Source organism: Lissotriton helveticus, chromosome 11 (assembly GCF_964261635.1).
Source record: "Lissotriton helveticus chromosome 11, aLisHel1.1, whole genome shotgun sequence".
NCBI classification, from domain to species: Eukaryota; Metazoa; Chordata; class Amphibia; order Caudata; family Salamandridae; genus Lissotriton; species Lissotriton helveticus.
This window is the reverse complement of record NC_136072.1, coordinates 1,004,857,778-1,004,874,644: the sequence shown is the minus strand read 5'-3', so window position 1 is coordinate 1,004,874,644 and position 16,867 is coordinate 1,004,857,778. Positions and strand designations below refer to the sequence as shown.

Sequence of the window (16,867 nt, the reverse complement as noted above, 5' to 3'; positions counted from 1 at the left end):
AGTTCGTGTCTCATACATGAGCCATCCACGAACAGCTCCTCATCTTCGACAGGCAAAGGCATTTCTTTAATGTCTGGGCGGGGTTTAGTACTGAATTCTGTCAGATCTATGCAGTCATGTTCGTCCTCTCCCTCGGCTTCCATAATCATTGAGTCAGGGAGCAGGGTAGCTGGGTTCAGGATATTACACCGAGTAATGACCACATTCGCAGCACCCACGAGAATCCTCTCGTATTTAGTCAGCCGACTAGGGGTGAGATACTGAGTGTTAGTTCTGGTCATTAAAATCACAACTGCATGGGGAACATACACAGTTACAGGATGTCCCATTATAATAGATTCACTCTGTTCTAGACTCGTGCAAGTTGCAGCTACTGCTTTCAGACATCCGGGTAATCCAGCAGCCACTGGATCCAAAGTGGCAGAAAAATATGCCACTGGACGTCTAGTCAACCCATGCTCCTGAGTTAGGACTGACAGTGCACAATTATCTCGTGTGTCACAAAATAGTGCAAATTCTTTAGAATAGTCAGGTATCCCTAAAGCAGGTGCTGTACACAGACATTCTCGTAAGTTAGTGAATGCTGTCATGCCCTCATCATCCCATTCCACTGGGTCTTTTGCTCCTTTCTTTGTCATTTTTATCAAAGGTTTTGCCAGGACTGCAAATCCCACAATCCATTGCCTGCAGTAACCTACCACTCCAAGGAACATTCTGATTTCTTTCTGAGTACGGGGTAACTGCATGTTCCGAATTATTCTGACTCTCTCAGAAATGACTTTTCTGATGCCTTTTTCTCTCTGGTGACCCAGATATTTCACTGATTTTGTACAGAACTGCAAATTGTCAGGGGACACTTTATGTCCTTTTTCACCTAGGTGATTCAGGAAAGCAATGGTGTCAACAACACAATCTCTATGACTTTTCGACGCCACCAAAAGGTCATCTATATATTGCACCAAAACAGATTTTCCTGGTAACACTAAAGATTCAAGGCACTTTTTTAGGATCTGATTAAAGATAGAGGGACTTTCGGTGTACCCTTGAGGGACCCGATTCCAAACGTACACGTGACTGTCGAAAGCAAATGAGAAAATAAATTTGCTATCTGGATGCAATGGGATCGAAAAGAATGCATGGCATAGGTCTATCACGGTAAACCACTCAGCATCCCAGGGAATCTGATATAGGATCACTGCTGGGTTTGGAACAATAGGACAACAAGGAACCACTATTTTGTTTACTTTCCTCAGGTCCTGCACTACCCTGTACTTGCCACTAGGTTTCTTGATTCCAATTATGGGTGAGTTACACGGACTACTCATCACTTCTTGTATGATGTTTGCTTCTAGCAGTCTTTTTATTTCAATGGCAACTCCTGCTCTCACTTCTGCACTCATTTTGTAAGGCTTGGTATTAGGATAAACTGCATTTTCTTTCATGGCTATTTGTATTGGGTCTACATTTGCCATTAATCCTACATCCTTTCCTGTAAAGTCCCATACTTCTGGTTTCACTGTCTTTTGGAGTTCTTCAGGTAAGTCCTGTATAGTCATTTGTTTAATTTCTGAGTCTGGTCTAATTAACATTAATTTGTATATGCCATCCTCGTCTGGGGTTTGAATTTCGACCCCTTTTGGTGTGCAAAAGATGGTGCAGTTCATTTTGCACAACAAATCACGTCCCAGTAAGTTTACTGGACTGGTATCACAAACTACAAATCTATGCATTTCTTTGAAATTCCCTATTGTGATCTCCATGGGCTCAGTAACTGGGGTACTAATCAATTGATTAGACACACCCACTACTTGGATTGCTTCTCCCGAGAGGGGTAGGTTTGGAACGTCCGCTGTTCTCACAGTAGAACGGGTAGCACCAGTGTCCAATAGAAAGGTGACATCATTTCCATCAACCTTTCCTTCAATGTATGGCCCTGACTGGTCTACCGGCAAGGAGGCGCCAAGAACACACTCCTCGTCCTCCCCTCTCAGGCCCCGTCAGTATTGGTTGTCACAGAAAAAGGTATCATTCAACAAAAACTGAGAAGTTGCTGCGTTTCTATTCTCATTGCCTCCTCAGATCTCTATGTCATCACCCTGTGGTGATTTTCCTTTATAATTTGGTTTTGGCGCTCGGGGCAATTGACTTGCCTTTACCTGATGCTAAGTCTTTCTTGGTTTTTCATTCTGCGTCTGTGGAGTTAAATCAGGGGTTTGGGTATTATCATGCTGTAAATATGGACACTCGTCTCTCCAGTGCCCGATTTCTCCGCACTGGGGAAATTTCTTTTTAGCTTCCTCTCTGCTCATTTTTACCTTGGGCTTCCCCCACCCCCAGAGCCTTGATTTTGGGTATTCTTATTCATTTTATTCATTTGCTTTTCCTGTTGTTCTGCTAGCTTCACTTATGCCCACATGACCTTTTCCTTGAGTGCCTTTCTCTTATCTGCCATCTCGTCCTCACAGTACTTTGCGTACCGTAAGACCTCATCCATTTTCTTAGACTGCCAACAAATCTTATTGTCTTTGATCCACTGGCAACTTTCGGGTCTTAAACCGTTTACAAACCTGTAAATGAAGTGGGTCATATCCTTCATCTCGATGTTATCTATACCACTGTAAGTTTTGAACACCTGTAACAGTCTTTCATAAAAGGAGTGCACAGACTCATCCCTTTCCTGCGTGGTTCTATCTATTTTGGTCCAATCAGTTTCCTTTGCAGGCACCTTCTTTTTCAGATGTAACATGAACTGGTCATATTTTCTCATTACCTCATCAGAGGGAGCACCTGTTACATGGTCCCTATCATACTCTTTGTTGGGCCAATCAATGGCAACCTTGCATTCGGTCCATAAATCCACAGCAACCACAATGTCGAAAAACCCATCCAGGTCTTTCCACAAGCACTTTTGCACCTTTACAAACCTTTCCACCTGCCTGTACCAGTCCACAGGCTTTTCTCGTAATTTTGGAAAGTCATTGGTAAAGGACACAATATCCTGTCTGGACCATGGAACGTGCACGTATTTTCCACCTGGCACTTCCCGCATAGGGTATAACTGCTCAGGTTTGTCAGCTTCCTTTAGAACGAACTCAGAAGTCGTCTGCTTAGATCTGGCCTCATCTTTCTTCTTTGCCCATCTGGCTTTCCATTTTTCTACGTCTCCCCATTTTTGCAACACAGTCAATAATTCTTTGACCTGCGCCTTTTTCCCCTGACATATTCATATTTTCCAGATCTTTGTCTGAAAAATCAGCTCTATAGGGTTTCTGCAGTGGCTTTGATTTTGAAATATCGATTCCCATACTAGCTGCAGTGTCTGTTAATTTTTCATGGAGCACTCTGGTGTTTCGGGTAAAACTCTTGCCGATGAACAGCAACTCTTCTTCAGAATAGGTATTTAATCTGTCTAAACCTACATTTCCTGCCATTAGCTCTTCCATTTCTATTCTAAGCTTGAAAATATTCAAAGGTTTCGACTGAGGAGTTTGTTTTTCTAACTCTCGACTCCACCTTTCAATTTCTTCAGGAGTCACCAATGTCACACTCTTGGTACCCGAAGTCGATTCCATTTGAATCTCCCTTGTGTTGAAAGGATTATGTCTTTTCTGTAACCTTTTTCCTGCACCCCTAATGGGCAGATCCATTAGTGAGACCTCGGACTCACATTCACTGGTCTGGTCATCCACAATTAAGGGCTCCGGTCTTGGCTGTGCTACAACTGGAGTAATAACTGGAGTCTTTGGACTTCCCTGTCTATCCCCATACAGCGGAACCACTGGTCCAATAGTTACCGGGATTGTCAAGGCTTCAGGACTTGTATTTAACTGGGAGATCTTCTGAATTATCTCGGCTCTCTGCTTAGCTAGAGCCTCTCGTTCCCTGTCCTCCAGTATCCTGTCTAAAGAATTGTCATGTAATACCTGCGGGGTCAAAGTTGGGGCATAACTCAGGGCAGTGGAATGTGTCTCACTTGGTCCTTCACCGTAATTAGGTTTTGGGAACAGACTTCCTGTGCCTAGGGATCTTGGTTCCTCCTCAGACGGGGGTCTTGAGAACGGAATTCCTGACGTTGAAGGCCTTGCCTCACCTTCGTAGGGAAGTCTAGAGCAAAAGTCTCTTTCTCTCGTATATCTTGACTCCCCACTAAATGGTGCTCTTTGACAGATATCTCTAGCACCTAGAGATCCTAACCCCTCATTATACGGAGGTATTTGACAACTCTCTCCTACACTTACTGATCTGGCCTCTTCCCGGGGAGGAGGTCTCCGTGAATTATCCCCTTCACTAGAGGGTCGGTGTCCTTCATTTTAAGGAGGCGGACTTCTCATAAACATATCATCTAATAATTCATCATCCGACTCCCCAATGGGCACCCAATGTTTGCATTTTTCTGTTCTGTTCTCTCCTGCAGGAGGACCACCCATTGACATCATTGGAAACAGTCCTTCTACGATCATATTCTGTCTCCACTGTTTCATCTTTTTGTCTCTGGTCTCTTGTTTCAGTTTTGGATCAAATTTTGTTAACCCTTTATCCATTCGGGGCTTGTCTTTCTCAAAAGCTTCGATCTCCCATTCCTCTAAAGCTTCGTACTGCGTTAATCTAGGTCTGGGATGTAAGTCATTCATTCGGGTTCGCAAATTAAATAGAATCCTGCCGTTCAATGTACCTTCTAAGGGAAAAGCCAAAATTCCGTCATCCTTGGTGTATTCCGCCCAGTTTTCCAACCATACACACGAGTGGTACCCTTTATCAAACATCATGAAAGATGCGGGAGTATTAGGTGGCGGAATGACAACACCTTCTCTGGTTTTAATCGGCTTGTCCTTTTTAAAATAATTCTTTACTTTGTTTACAAGGGATATTTTTCTCTTATTTCCGTACATAATGTCGGGTTTATGTCCTTTCCACTGATCGTTCTCAAACCCTAAATGTCGTGGATCAGGTCTAGTATGCGGTCTATACGAGTGCCACATACGATTTCTGCTAGTGACTCTGTTTACAAATTACTTCCAATCCAAGTGCGTTTTTTTTATTTTCGTGCAACCAATGAAGTGCACGGTTTCAAATAATCTCGACCAATGGGTGCGCGGCCTTTCGCGAGACAGGTTCTCACGCTTCGACACTCACCCCTCCTTTACAATTCCAGCTCCGCTACACACCCGCTGCGTCTACCAATCCCAGCGCGGCACAGAGTGACGTCAGAGCAGCTCCGCAACTGACTCCCTCCCTCACAAGGTAACGGAAACTTAATTTCTCTCTAAAAGTGCAAGTGCTTTATTCTTTTACAAACGGAAACACATTCGCCACTGTACCCAAGTGTCTAGACAGCAAAGCTTTGTTTCACTGCAAGTAAACTACTTCCATTTACTTTTCACACACTACGGATAGATCTCTTCTGCCTACCCTTCACTCAAGCATTAGGAACCTGCTACTTCTTCGACTCATCCACTTCTTTTCGGGATATATATAGAGCCTAAAGTTTCACCAGCGAACCCCTTTGCTATCACCCAAGCTCCGATGAACCTGCTACTCCTTCCGGTGTGACCCTTACTAGGTTTTTTCTCACAATAGAAGTTTTGCCAGTGATCTCGTCGCTATCATTTATTCAAGCATACATTCTGAAAAACCCTAGTTAGTGCTTCCAGTTCTGCCTAACCTGCACTAACTTTCCTTAGGCCAGTGACCTCAACGCGAAGTGGATTCTCTTCACCATTCGCTATTCAATTCCCCGGGGATTCCCAACAAACATATAAACACTTTACTAACGAGTGGGTTAATACATATATCAGTACAATAATAAGAAAAACTATTTAAAACATTTCATAATTTTTCAAAGCAAACATTTCACGTGATTGATCAGGCCACAGAAATTGTTTACCCTTGTAGCAGCAAGAATATTAGCAGCATCCAACCTATCTGGCTTAACTAGTCCTACCTAACTTTAACTAGTCCCTAACCATAACTCTGCTACCAGAAAATTACTGATAGAGATCGCAGGTCACCCGGCCAATAATTTTCACCATACACATACCAGGCCCATATTTTTCCAATTTATCATATACATTAATCGGGTGACCTAACAACTCTTCTACCAGTAACCCTGGTTCCTTCCTATTTATTTCTGTTGTACCTGACTTACCAATCCACTGTTACGGGTACCTATGATCCACAATGGATCAGGGAGCTAGCTGTAAAAGAAAAGCAGGCAAAATACAAATACCGACTTTATTTCTCTTACTTCATCAAATAACCACAGACTACTGGGAAGTTTTAAAAGTTTATCTTAGAAATCAGTTTCTGAGTGTATACATTTTACAACGAGAAGGCAATCTATAATCAGAATAATGAAGAGCACATAACCATATAAAAGAAAAACTAAGGCAACCATTTATGAGTTTATAAGAAAGTTATAACAAATGCGATCTACTAAAATAGATTTTTAGAAAATGGATCACGAACTAGACATTTACTGTTTTAGAAAAATACTGCAAGGTAAAGATTAGAAATCCTATACATCTATAGGGGGGAAAAATGGAACATGCTATAGTTCTAGCATCATTTCGTAAATCAGATTTCAGGAGAAAATTATATACCACAGTTATGATTCATAAACAGTATGGAGAAAATGTGTTCTAAAAGGTAGGGAAACACAGGAACATGCTAAGGAAAAATATACTATGTGATTTTTATAGTAGGTTGCGGAAAGCATGGAAAATTAACGTATGCAAAGAAATGTCTTTATTAAAGCAAAGACAGGAAATTAGAAGGTGCAGTATAGAGTTTTCGCACTATATTTACCTAGAAAGGTGTGCAGACCAACCCTGGCCACGGATCAGTCAAGGACAGGAAATACCCCAAGGAAGGACAGTCATCTATGGGACAGCAGGTGCAGATTGGACACCCCAGGACAGGACAGGAAAACCAGATTAGGATCAGGACAGGACCACCAAGGCACGACCAGCACCCGCAGTTCGGAAGCAACGCCTGCGCTCCACCCTCTCTGCAGCTATCAGTCAGAACCCCGATTGGGTTACCGAACTCCCCAGGAAAGTGCTCCGCCAGCACTTAAGGTCTAGTAAAACCTTAGAGTCTATGGTCAAATTCGGACAGAGTGCTCCGCAGCGCTCTGTATTCAGTCACCTATTGAGTGCGTTGGGTCAGTGACAGGTCAGCTATTCAGACAAGTCGGACAAATTCTCCAGCTAAACCTAGGCTAGTTATACTGTTTTCGAGTCAGTGTACCACCCCTCAAATGTTGCAAGTGTCAGAATCCCCAATTTCGATTGGTTCCCAAGTAGGATAGGTCAACACACCAATCAGAACAAACTTCTACAAGCCTAAATTTCCATTTTCTGAGACCGCCTAGCAGGTTTGGGGTTCTCACGATAGAAATGACAGAATACAATAAGAAATAACAATTGTATCGAGTTAGGAACGATTCAGCTCCATCTTGCTGGGTCAGAGGTTGTGTTCACAGGAGCCTCTTGACTAGGCTGCCAGCTGGCTGAGTTCCACTGCTCAAGGTTGACTTCTCCCTGGCTGCGCGACATGCGCTGTAGGGACCTTCAAGATGGTTCACGTCTCACTCAAAACCCCCAATATCGCGGTACATGAAAAGTAAGCGAAAACAAATTAAAACATAGAAATAAATGAGTTCACCATATACCATGAAAAGCTACTTTATACTTCTCACATCAGAAAAATATACTATTGCATTATAGTTAGTGCAACAGGCGATGACACGAGAGCATCTGCACAAGCTTCACCACGTTATAACACTGACAGCCATTTTTTAGATGCAAGCACGCATGCGCACATTTTCCCACCAGAACTGCAACTACGTCACGTCACGTGAGTGTGACCAACGCATGCGCAGAAGCAAACCCTCAAGCGGCGGTCATTTTAAGGACACGAGTTATTCGTATTAGTAAATACATAGGCAAGCATCACTAAGATACATGCATATCCAAAATAAAGGAAATTAGTAAAACATACAGGTTGTTTTACAGGATTATAAGTTATTCGAGGTTCTTGATTTGAGCAAGTCGCGTAATATGCGAAAACTTGCTTCATCAATATCAAGAAAGAATTTTCAGAGCTCAACAAATCATTCACACTTAATCTAGTGAGCTTGGCATATGGGTTGGCTCACACTGGTCTACCCCAGTTGAGAGGGCCAAGTTTGATTGTTTCCTCAAGATTAGGAAAACGTATGTCTTGAGTTGTCAAGTATGATTGGATGCGGCAGCAAGCCTCTGCAGTACTGTGACCAGCAACAGTGAGAAACCTCAGCTATAAGAGGTGTCTAATTAATGGCCCGTCAGCCAGTAAATGTTTTTTCTTCCCCGAAAGGACACTGAGTGAGCTTACACACCAGTGTAGGGAAGGAAGGACTAAGACCAGTAGTAGTACCTTTGTTTGTGACATTTTTTTTCCAGACTAGACCTAAGTTTGGGAAGACTCTAGACTCTCCATGCTGCGTGAGCTGAAAGGAGAGGGAAAAGCTGCCTATTTGTCTGCATAATAAATTGGATTGTGCCTGCAAGGAGATATCTGATCCCAAGGAAGCGAGTCGTTGGCCCAAAAGACTGGAAGGGACGCCATGATGGCATCTCTAGCACAGGACACTACCCAGTAGCCAAAGGTGGCACCAATCCACACGCCCAGGAGGAGCACGAAGGAACTTGGGGTAGAGGAGCTACTTGCTACCTTCAGGTATTGAGAATAGTGAGGCCAGTATCATCCCTACCCTCTCTGTGTCCATAGAGTGACTGTACGTCTATTTTCTCTGCCGAAAAAGTTCCAGAAGGTAGTCTGCCTCCATAACCACACCATGTGTACCATTGTATAGGAGATCACACAAACCCGTAATCATTTGAACTCTTGTTTGAGCCATTATGATTCTGGAGCTATTGCTGGTTAAAGTAAGTCACCCTTTCATCATTAAGGTGTAGCGTTGCCACCGTGACTTTGAACACATGTCTTTTTGCATATTGGTGGAGGTAACACTCTTCTTACTGGTCTACTAAAATTGTCCACTGCACCTCCCAGAGCAACTCTCAGTTCAGTAGCTTGGTTGATCTCTGAAGCAAAAACATCAGTACTCATCTCAAACCTTAAGTCACTATGCTGGCTGCCTCTAGAAGCCTGCATTATTGTAAAAATTGCCTCTATTACCCGTAATCTCATCACTGCCAGTATTCCAGCTTATCTTCAAGACAACGGGCAACTAAAGATCTACAAGAGAAAAATGCAAACTCCTTCTCAAAATTCCTAAAACGAGGAAAAGCAAAACAGCGAACTAAGGGACCTACTCTTTTGTGCCTAGACTTCGAATTCCATCCCCGACGCACTAAGAATAAACACCTTGTATTAAAGATCAACCATAAGAACTCATTTTGTTCAAAAACATTTTCGAGACTAATCCTTTGCCTCTTTGGATCAGTTGCACCCTTCTATTCTGAGTTTAAATTCCCTTTCTCTCTTTGAATCGCTTGCTAACAATTTTTATCTGTATTTTCAATGTAATCTATGAAAGGTGCTCTGTTGCCTCGCAACGAGTACTTCGCTATATCAATACATCAAATAAGTAGGTAAATAAAAGTAGGTATCTCACAATTAGCCAAACTTTAGTGGGCAGTAGATTTTGAATCTGAGGCTCCTGCATGAAAAAGGATACATTTTTAGAACTGGCCCACATTTATTAGGTAGGCCCATCACTAACCTTAGAACCAGTTAGGCTCTTAAATTGTCAGAGGACTCCGGTACCTAGACAGTAGTCGTCACAGCTGGGCACAGGCCACCTGAAGCAGGTCATCAAAGATATCACTGGAAGCACGTAAGGTTGTCTTGCTGGTCGAAACCTTGTTGTTTTGGGAGTGATCGTCAGGGCGGGGTTTAATAGTGATTTCAGTTTATCATAACGTTTTCTATAAGGAAGTGAAAGTGATTGCTGGTGGGTTGTTTCACTGTGGCCTTCCATGGTGCAGCTAGACATTCAATAGTTTTGATTCTCTGCACGTGTAAAATGTTATGTTATGTTATGTGGTTTCTTGTAACGCGCACTGCTAGTCAAGACTGTCCTGGCGCGAGAGAGGATTCAGATGTCGGCTAGTATAAAAGCAGATGGTCTACACGGGTTGCCTAAATAGGTAGGTTTTTAGGTGTTTTTTGAAGCTTGTGAGGTTTGTCGTGTGTCTGAGAAGGTCGGGGAGATTGTTCCACATCTGAGCAGCTCTGACTACCAAGGAATTTCCCCCTAGTCGAACTCTCTTAAATCTGGGGGTAACCAAATGTCTCAGGGTGGCAGAATGCAGTTGACGCGGAGGATGGTAGAAAGCAAATCTGTCCCTTAAATAGGACGGACAAGGGCCATGTAAGGCTTTAAAAGCCAGTGTCAGGATCTTAAAGCGTACTCTCAGAGTTACTGGAAGCCAATGTAACTGAGAGCTGCTTGCGTACACTGAGACTCCTGGGAATGTTGAACAGGAGCCTTACTGTCGCGTTCTGGACCACTTGCAATTTGTGAAGCATAAAGTCAGGTGCGCCTATATAAAGGGCGTTGGCGTAGTCCAGACGCGAGAGGATAAGTGCTCTGGCTACTGTTTCTTTTGCCTCTTGGGCGAGAAGGGGAAAGAACTTCCGGAGAGTGGTTAGGGTCCCATAGCAGGTTCCCGCCAGTCGCGTGATTTGATCTCGGAAACATAAGTCCGCTCCGAACCAGATCCCTAAATTCTTTGCGACCCCACTATTCCCAGTAGGGAAAGGCAGTCCCCTGGGCCAAATGGATTATTTGAAATGTAATTTCTAGAAAATAATTTTCAGTTCTCGCTGAAAGCAGAAGGGGCATAATGTTTGTAGCACATCCCACATCTTTATTTGAATGTGTTTTTCTACAAAATGTACATTTATTGCCACATTTGTGTGTGTCAAACCTTGGTACTTCTTTTTTGTTTTATTAGGCACAGTTGCACACAGGAAGCCTTCCTCCCCAACAGACCTTGCCAAGTGTTGGAGAAAAACTACACCAAGTATTTCACAGCGTGATAGATAATTTGAACAATATCATGAATGGATACTGCTTGCCAGAGCCATATTTCACCTTTAAGGTAATGGACTTCTTATTGCTTTTACCTCTTAGTTATGGTTTGCCTTAAGATACTAATAAACTTCCTTTGTGTAGGATGTACCTTAATAAGCTGGCATTTTAAACCGACTGTCACTGGCTCGGTTTGCTCTCTAATCAGCTTCGTGATGCCAACTGCTTTTTAAATTTTTTTGAGGATTAGTTCTTTGCCTTTTGTTGTCTGGTTATTTTCTAGGGCTCGCCTAGCCTTTTTGAATGTACTCTGAGTGATGGAGTATAGCTTGTGGGGCAATAGTAATAGTATCAGCCTGCAGTTGTCCGCACAGTTATATGACATCACTCTTCAAGTGAATGGTGACCCAACGATGATGACCTATAATTGTTACAAGCTACAGAACATTTTCAAAGTCTTCAGTTGCCTTTAAAGTAAGTTGTTGGTTTCTTCCCCACTGTTTCAGATTTTTTTTTATTCGAAAAGAACTGTACTACTCAATGAATCTACTTGGCCTTGCATTTTTGTCTTACTTACTTAGTCTTGACACATCACTTCACAGGAGGGAACATAAATCCCAGATTGGTGTTAAAAAGGCAAGTTTTATAAGTCTGCCAAAAAATTTGTTTATTCGGGTGAAACTTGATAAACCAGCTGAAATGTAAGGGTATACTCAGACATGCCAAAATAAAGCAAGGTTATAAACTTATAATCCGTAAAGAAAGTCCAGAAAATGTATTAACGCCTTTAATGTTTTTGCAGTGCCTCCAATATAGATGCCGTTATAATGATATATTTTAATTAACTTCAGCTTAAAGAGTGGGTGTCCACTCTGATGAAAACTCTCAGAGACCCATCATTGCCTCTTTTGGAGCTACAGGAGATCATGACCAGTGTTTCAGGTAGAATCCCAGCACCAGTCGAGAAGGCAATCCGAAAAGTGATGGCGCAGTATGCAAGTAATATCACCTCTGTGCTTTGCCAGTTCCCCAGTCAAAAGGCAAGTATCTTTTTGGTGCTAGTTTACAATATGTGTAGTACGTATAGTTAACATGTATAACATTTCTAAATATTGGTTTTATTTTTGACACACAAGTTTGTTCAAAAACATATAAAATAAAAACCCTCAATTAGCCATCCAACCACTAGAGTTCATCATCAATTAAAGTATCATATTTAACTGATTAGTCAACTCTGTTCTATCAAGCCTAAGATGAAGTATTTGGAGTAGAGATATGATTGAAGATCATGTAAAAGTAGAATAATTCTGTGCTGTAATATTTTGCACTTAATGTAAGAATGCTATAGCCTAAACTACCCCTTAGTATTCTCTATTAACAACATTCGGATCAGCAATTGCAATAGTCTTCTTGTTGTTTAAGGCACATCTGATGCTGGCTGTCACTGCCACGGAAAGTATAGAATCACTATGTTCATATAATATTGATGTCGATTTTCTGTTCTTGATTTGACTGGATCTTGACCAAATGAAATCATAACATTGCATATCATTGTGGGTTGCTGTACTGAAATCCCATAGCACATAAGCACCTTGCAGGCCAGTTCTATGCTTAATAGTTTCAGGGCCCTTAATCTTTACTCTACAAGTTTAATCCTATAGCACATAAGCACCTTGCAGGCCAGTTCTATGCTTAATAGCTTCAGGGCCCTTACTCTTTACTCAACAAGTTTGCCTTTTGAAAGAAGTCTGATAGTCTTTCGGATGTTAAGTGTTAAAGTGAAGGCATTTTCTCTAGTTATGCTGGCTCCTGTTTGAGGTAGCACGGTGGGACAAAATAATTGATTGGATTCTGGCCCAGAGTAATTGCCAGTGACTGAGACTTAATTCAAGCAATTCACCTATCACATTTTTGTTGTCTAAAGTAGGCTCCACATCAAGCTTTTGGTTAGACTTAAAACAGTAATAAACATTAACATTGGCTACCCTTGTTTTAACTGTAGTGCATTCATGAAATGGAAACACAAAATGAGGCCTACGACTACTGTCCTCATAGGTCCTCTGTAACTTCTTTTTTCACCTCTTACCCAGTGTGTGGGTGTCCAGGCATGTTGCTAGTTGCATGTGTAGAGACTTTATTTTGGTATTGGTCGCTTTTTTTAAACATTAAATGGTTCACAATTTACTGTTGGTGATGGTTTCTTTTAGTTCCTCGTTAAAGGAGTAGTGTTTTGCATACTACTTATAAACACTCATAACTGGCTTTTAGGCTGCTTTAAGTCTGTAATACATTTCAAATGTATTTACTATTTTTGACTAATAGTATTGTTGCTCCTGTAAAGTTTGATGACAATTACCACTTCCACAGTATTCCAGAATATTATGTTTTATGATTTGTTTTCAATTTTAATATTCTCTAATCCATTGTTTTCCATAAAACAGTATGTGTGGGATCTTGAATACCTACGTAATCGTTTCCTCTTCTAAGCCAGCAAGATAGCTCAACATCTATATTAGATCTGCTGCAGAGTAGTGCGTGTCCCCTACAGGTCACACATTTCATCTCTAGCAGTAAATGGGGGAAACGTATAATTGGTTAGCATAGCTTGAAACCTCAGTAAGTTACTGCCATGCACAAGATAAAACAGTTATAGTATGTTTAAGGGCTGCCATCATCAAAGACCTCTCAGTGCTGTAGTGTAGTAATAGTTTTTATACACACTTTCCATTTAAAAGGCATTTTTTGATTTGCCTAAAACTTTTTACCCTTTGGATGCAGACTGGCATCCTGTCAGCAGGGGATTCTAATGTGGTTTACACTGCCACAGCCCCTCCATCTATCGGGCCAAAAGCAGTGTGGGGCAACAAGTCCATCCATGCCCCTTTGCTGCAAAGTGGCCGAGACATATGGGTATCTATCACTTTTTAGTGGCTTTTCCTAGTATGGGTGCTTGGTCGAGTGCCGTGCCCTGCTGTCCGTGTGATCGCTGTTTGGCTCAGGCAACTCATTTTATCCTCTTATGCAAGTTTCACAAGGCACCTGGTTACTTAAGGCATTGTAGCCCATCTCTCCTTTGCTTATAGATTCCAATTTCATTGCTTTCATTGTTTGGAAACACCAGACTAGCCTATTGACTGCAGTGTGTTTCACATTTACAAATATATATAATGCTTTACTTCATGCATTTTCGTGACCTAGTAATTTGTTGTGGTTTGTTAGTATACCCTACGTCTAGATATTCACTGCCTTAGATTGAGTTCTCACATTTTGCTACATGTACGACCCTTTGTGTGGTACAGCTTTGGTGCTTAATTACAATGTTTGTGACTTACTTAACTACCAGGAGAGAGGTATTACCTATCATTTATCATCACCAACAGACCCTCCTTCCTTACTCTGCTGATATCGACTGTAATAATGTGAAGTTTAAATAATCTGAAATCGGATACCAGTGTGGGGTCCAAGATGGCGGAGTGAGGACCTGCACTGAGCAGCTCGCCTAGAGGTTCCTCTCCCTACCCTTTACGGAGCAACCCGGTGCAGTATTAACGATGCGATAGCAATACCGAAATTGGCACGTTTGCATGTAGAAAAGGGAACGGGCATTACCCGGTGAAAAGAGAAACATTTGTAAACGCTGCCTAGATGGTGATGGTATGAGGCACATTACCGATGTTCCACTTCACCGCCACAGTTGAACTCTTCCGACGGACGATTCACGGTCTGTTTAGGAAATCCGGGCTCGGCTGGTCTGGCCTCAACCTTTGAACTACACATACCTGGTGGCTGAAGGGAATGTCTACGAAAAGACCTCCACAGACTACGCGAAACAGCAGGCACCCAGCGGGAACTGCGGCACCTCTCCCTCCTCCGGCTTCACAAGTGCTACAAAATATAACACAAACGCCGTTGGCAACATCTCCGGCAACAGTAACTCCACCCGTGGTGCTAGCGGTTTCAGCTACCTCAGGGAACACCTCACGGGAGAACGCATTTGTCGCCGCTAAAGGAGGAGTGGAGAGAGAAAATGAGACGTTAAAACCCGTTTTTTCTGAAAAGACTACAACAGTTCCTGAAAAGCCGGGAGGTCAGCGACAGGAGAGCGGGGACTTCGAAAAACAGGTACAGAGATCTCCTAACCTACCCCCAAGTGCGCTTTCTAAGAAATCTGGCCAGAGCGCTGTTAAGATCATAGCCAAAACTAAGTTAATGGCAGCAAAAGAGGGGGTAGTGGGGGACGACCTAACAAGTGCAACAAGTGTAACTCAGGCCTCAGCGACCGGAAAAGTGAATGTTGCAGCTAATGTTGGGGTGCAGAATGACAAATTTTCTATGATGCCTATGATCCCTGAAGGGGTTATCAAAAACTCTGAGCAACCAATGATTAAGGACCTAACTGTTTCTGAAGAGGCCGAAACGCCAGACAGGCCATGCCTTAACCTGAACACAGAAAACCAGATCCTCTCCACTGATACTACGGGCCCAACCTCCCTCACTGAATCAGACACTACTGTCCTAATGGTTGTGGCAGAGGCTGATGGGCTAGTGGTGGAGCTCACTGACCAGACGGAGCAAGGCTCTTTTGAAGACATTGATGCAGAAACAGAGGATGAATTGGGAGAGAAGGGAGAAAAGGATGATTGTTTAAGCAATGCAACCAAAATACGTGCTAAAAAAGGGCGAAAACAGAAAAATAAAACTAAAGCAAAGAAATGTGGCAATGGTGGTGCTTTATTAAACAAATACATGGCAGGCAACAGTCAAATATCGATAAAGGCTTTACAGAACCAAAGTCCACTAAGAAAATGGATTGAAGCAAAAGGGTTAGTTAAAAATATGACACAGAGACTCTCAGGGGGAAGCCCCACAGAACCCATATATAGCAAAGAAGTCTTCCCTAACACCGCCAGCTCTACTAATCTAGATAGCTGTTTCTCAAATACTTCACTCAATCCATCACCTAATATACCTAATATACCATCGGACAGATTGCCCGATCAAGCACCATTGATGACATATGAGTCTATTGCAGAATCACCTATAAAAGGAGCTGATATGTTACAATCTCATGCAACTTCTATTGCTGCAACAGCGACTATCGTCATTCCCCCTTCTCTGGGAGGCCCCCCTCTTGAATCTTCACCTCCTTATACTAGTCCGGAGACAAACAAACACATAAATATCTCTAAGGAAAGACTAAATCAAAGCCAAGAGTCAGCCGATCCCTCTTCACTAGATATAATACTACATCTATTGGGCAATCAACGGGCGGAAGCACAGGAACATTACTTACAGTTGAGGGAGGACAATAGTAAAGTACAATCATCTTTACAAGAACTTACCACTAAATTTGGGGGGTTCTCACAAGACATTGTGGAATTGCAACAACGGGTGGTTTTGTTGGAAGAAACAAGCACAAAAACAACATCTGCATCTGACAAGCATGAGACTCAGCTTGCTACACTCCAACAAAAGATTGAAGATTTGGAGAATCGTCAGAGACGATCAAATCTAAGACTTTTTGGCATACCGGAGGGCGCAGAAGGATCTGACCCGAGGGCTTACCTAGTGGGTCTGTTTCAGAAAGCCTTCCCTGACTTAGCTGACTGGGACTGGGAGTCACAAATCCAGCGAGCTCATCGTCTCCCTTTGATACAGAGAAACAGGGAGAATCAATTCCCACGCCCCTTTCTAATCTTCTTTGGAAACTTTTTTCTACGCCAGGCTATTTGGCAGAGAGCTCGCCCTAATACCCCTGTAGCCATTGGAGAGCTTTCAATCTTTGCTCGCTCCGACCTCAGTAAAGAAACAATGGACAGACGA

The 16,867-nt window shown here is 42.5% G+C and overlaps 1 protein-coding gene across 10 annotated transcripts in view; it reads left to right on the top strand.

Annotated features, from left to right (window-relative positions):
• Positions 1-16,867, top strand: part of ACACB (acetyl-CoA carboxylase beta) — a 2,338,068-nt gene that overhangs the window by 953,554 nt on the left and 1,367,647 nt on the right. For all 10 annotated transcript variants that reach the window (XM_078667379.1, XM_078667377.1, XM_078667383.1 and 7 more), the window contains 2 exons: positions 10,968-11,114; positions 11,896-12,084. In XM_078667379.1, the coding sequence (XP_078523505.1) occupies positions 10,968-11,114; positions 11,896-12,084 (336 nt within the window). The remainder of the gene's footprint in view (positions 1-10,967; positions 11,115-11,895; positions 12,085-16,867) is intronic.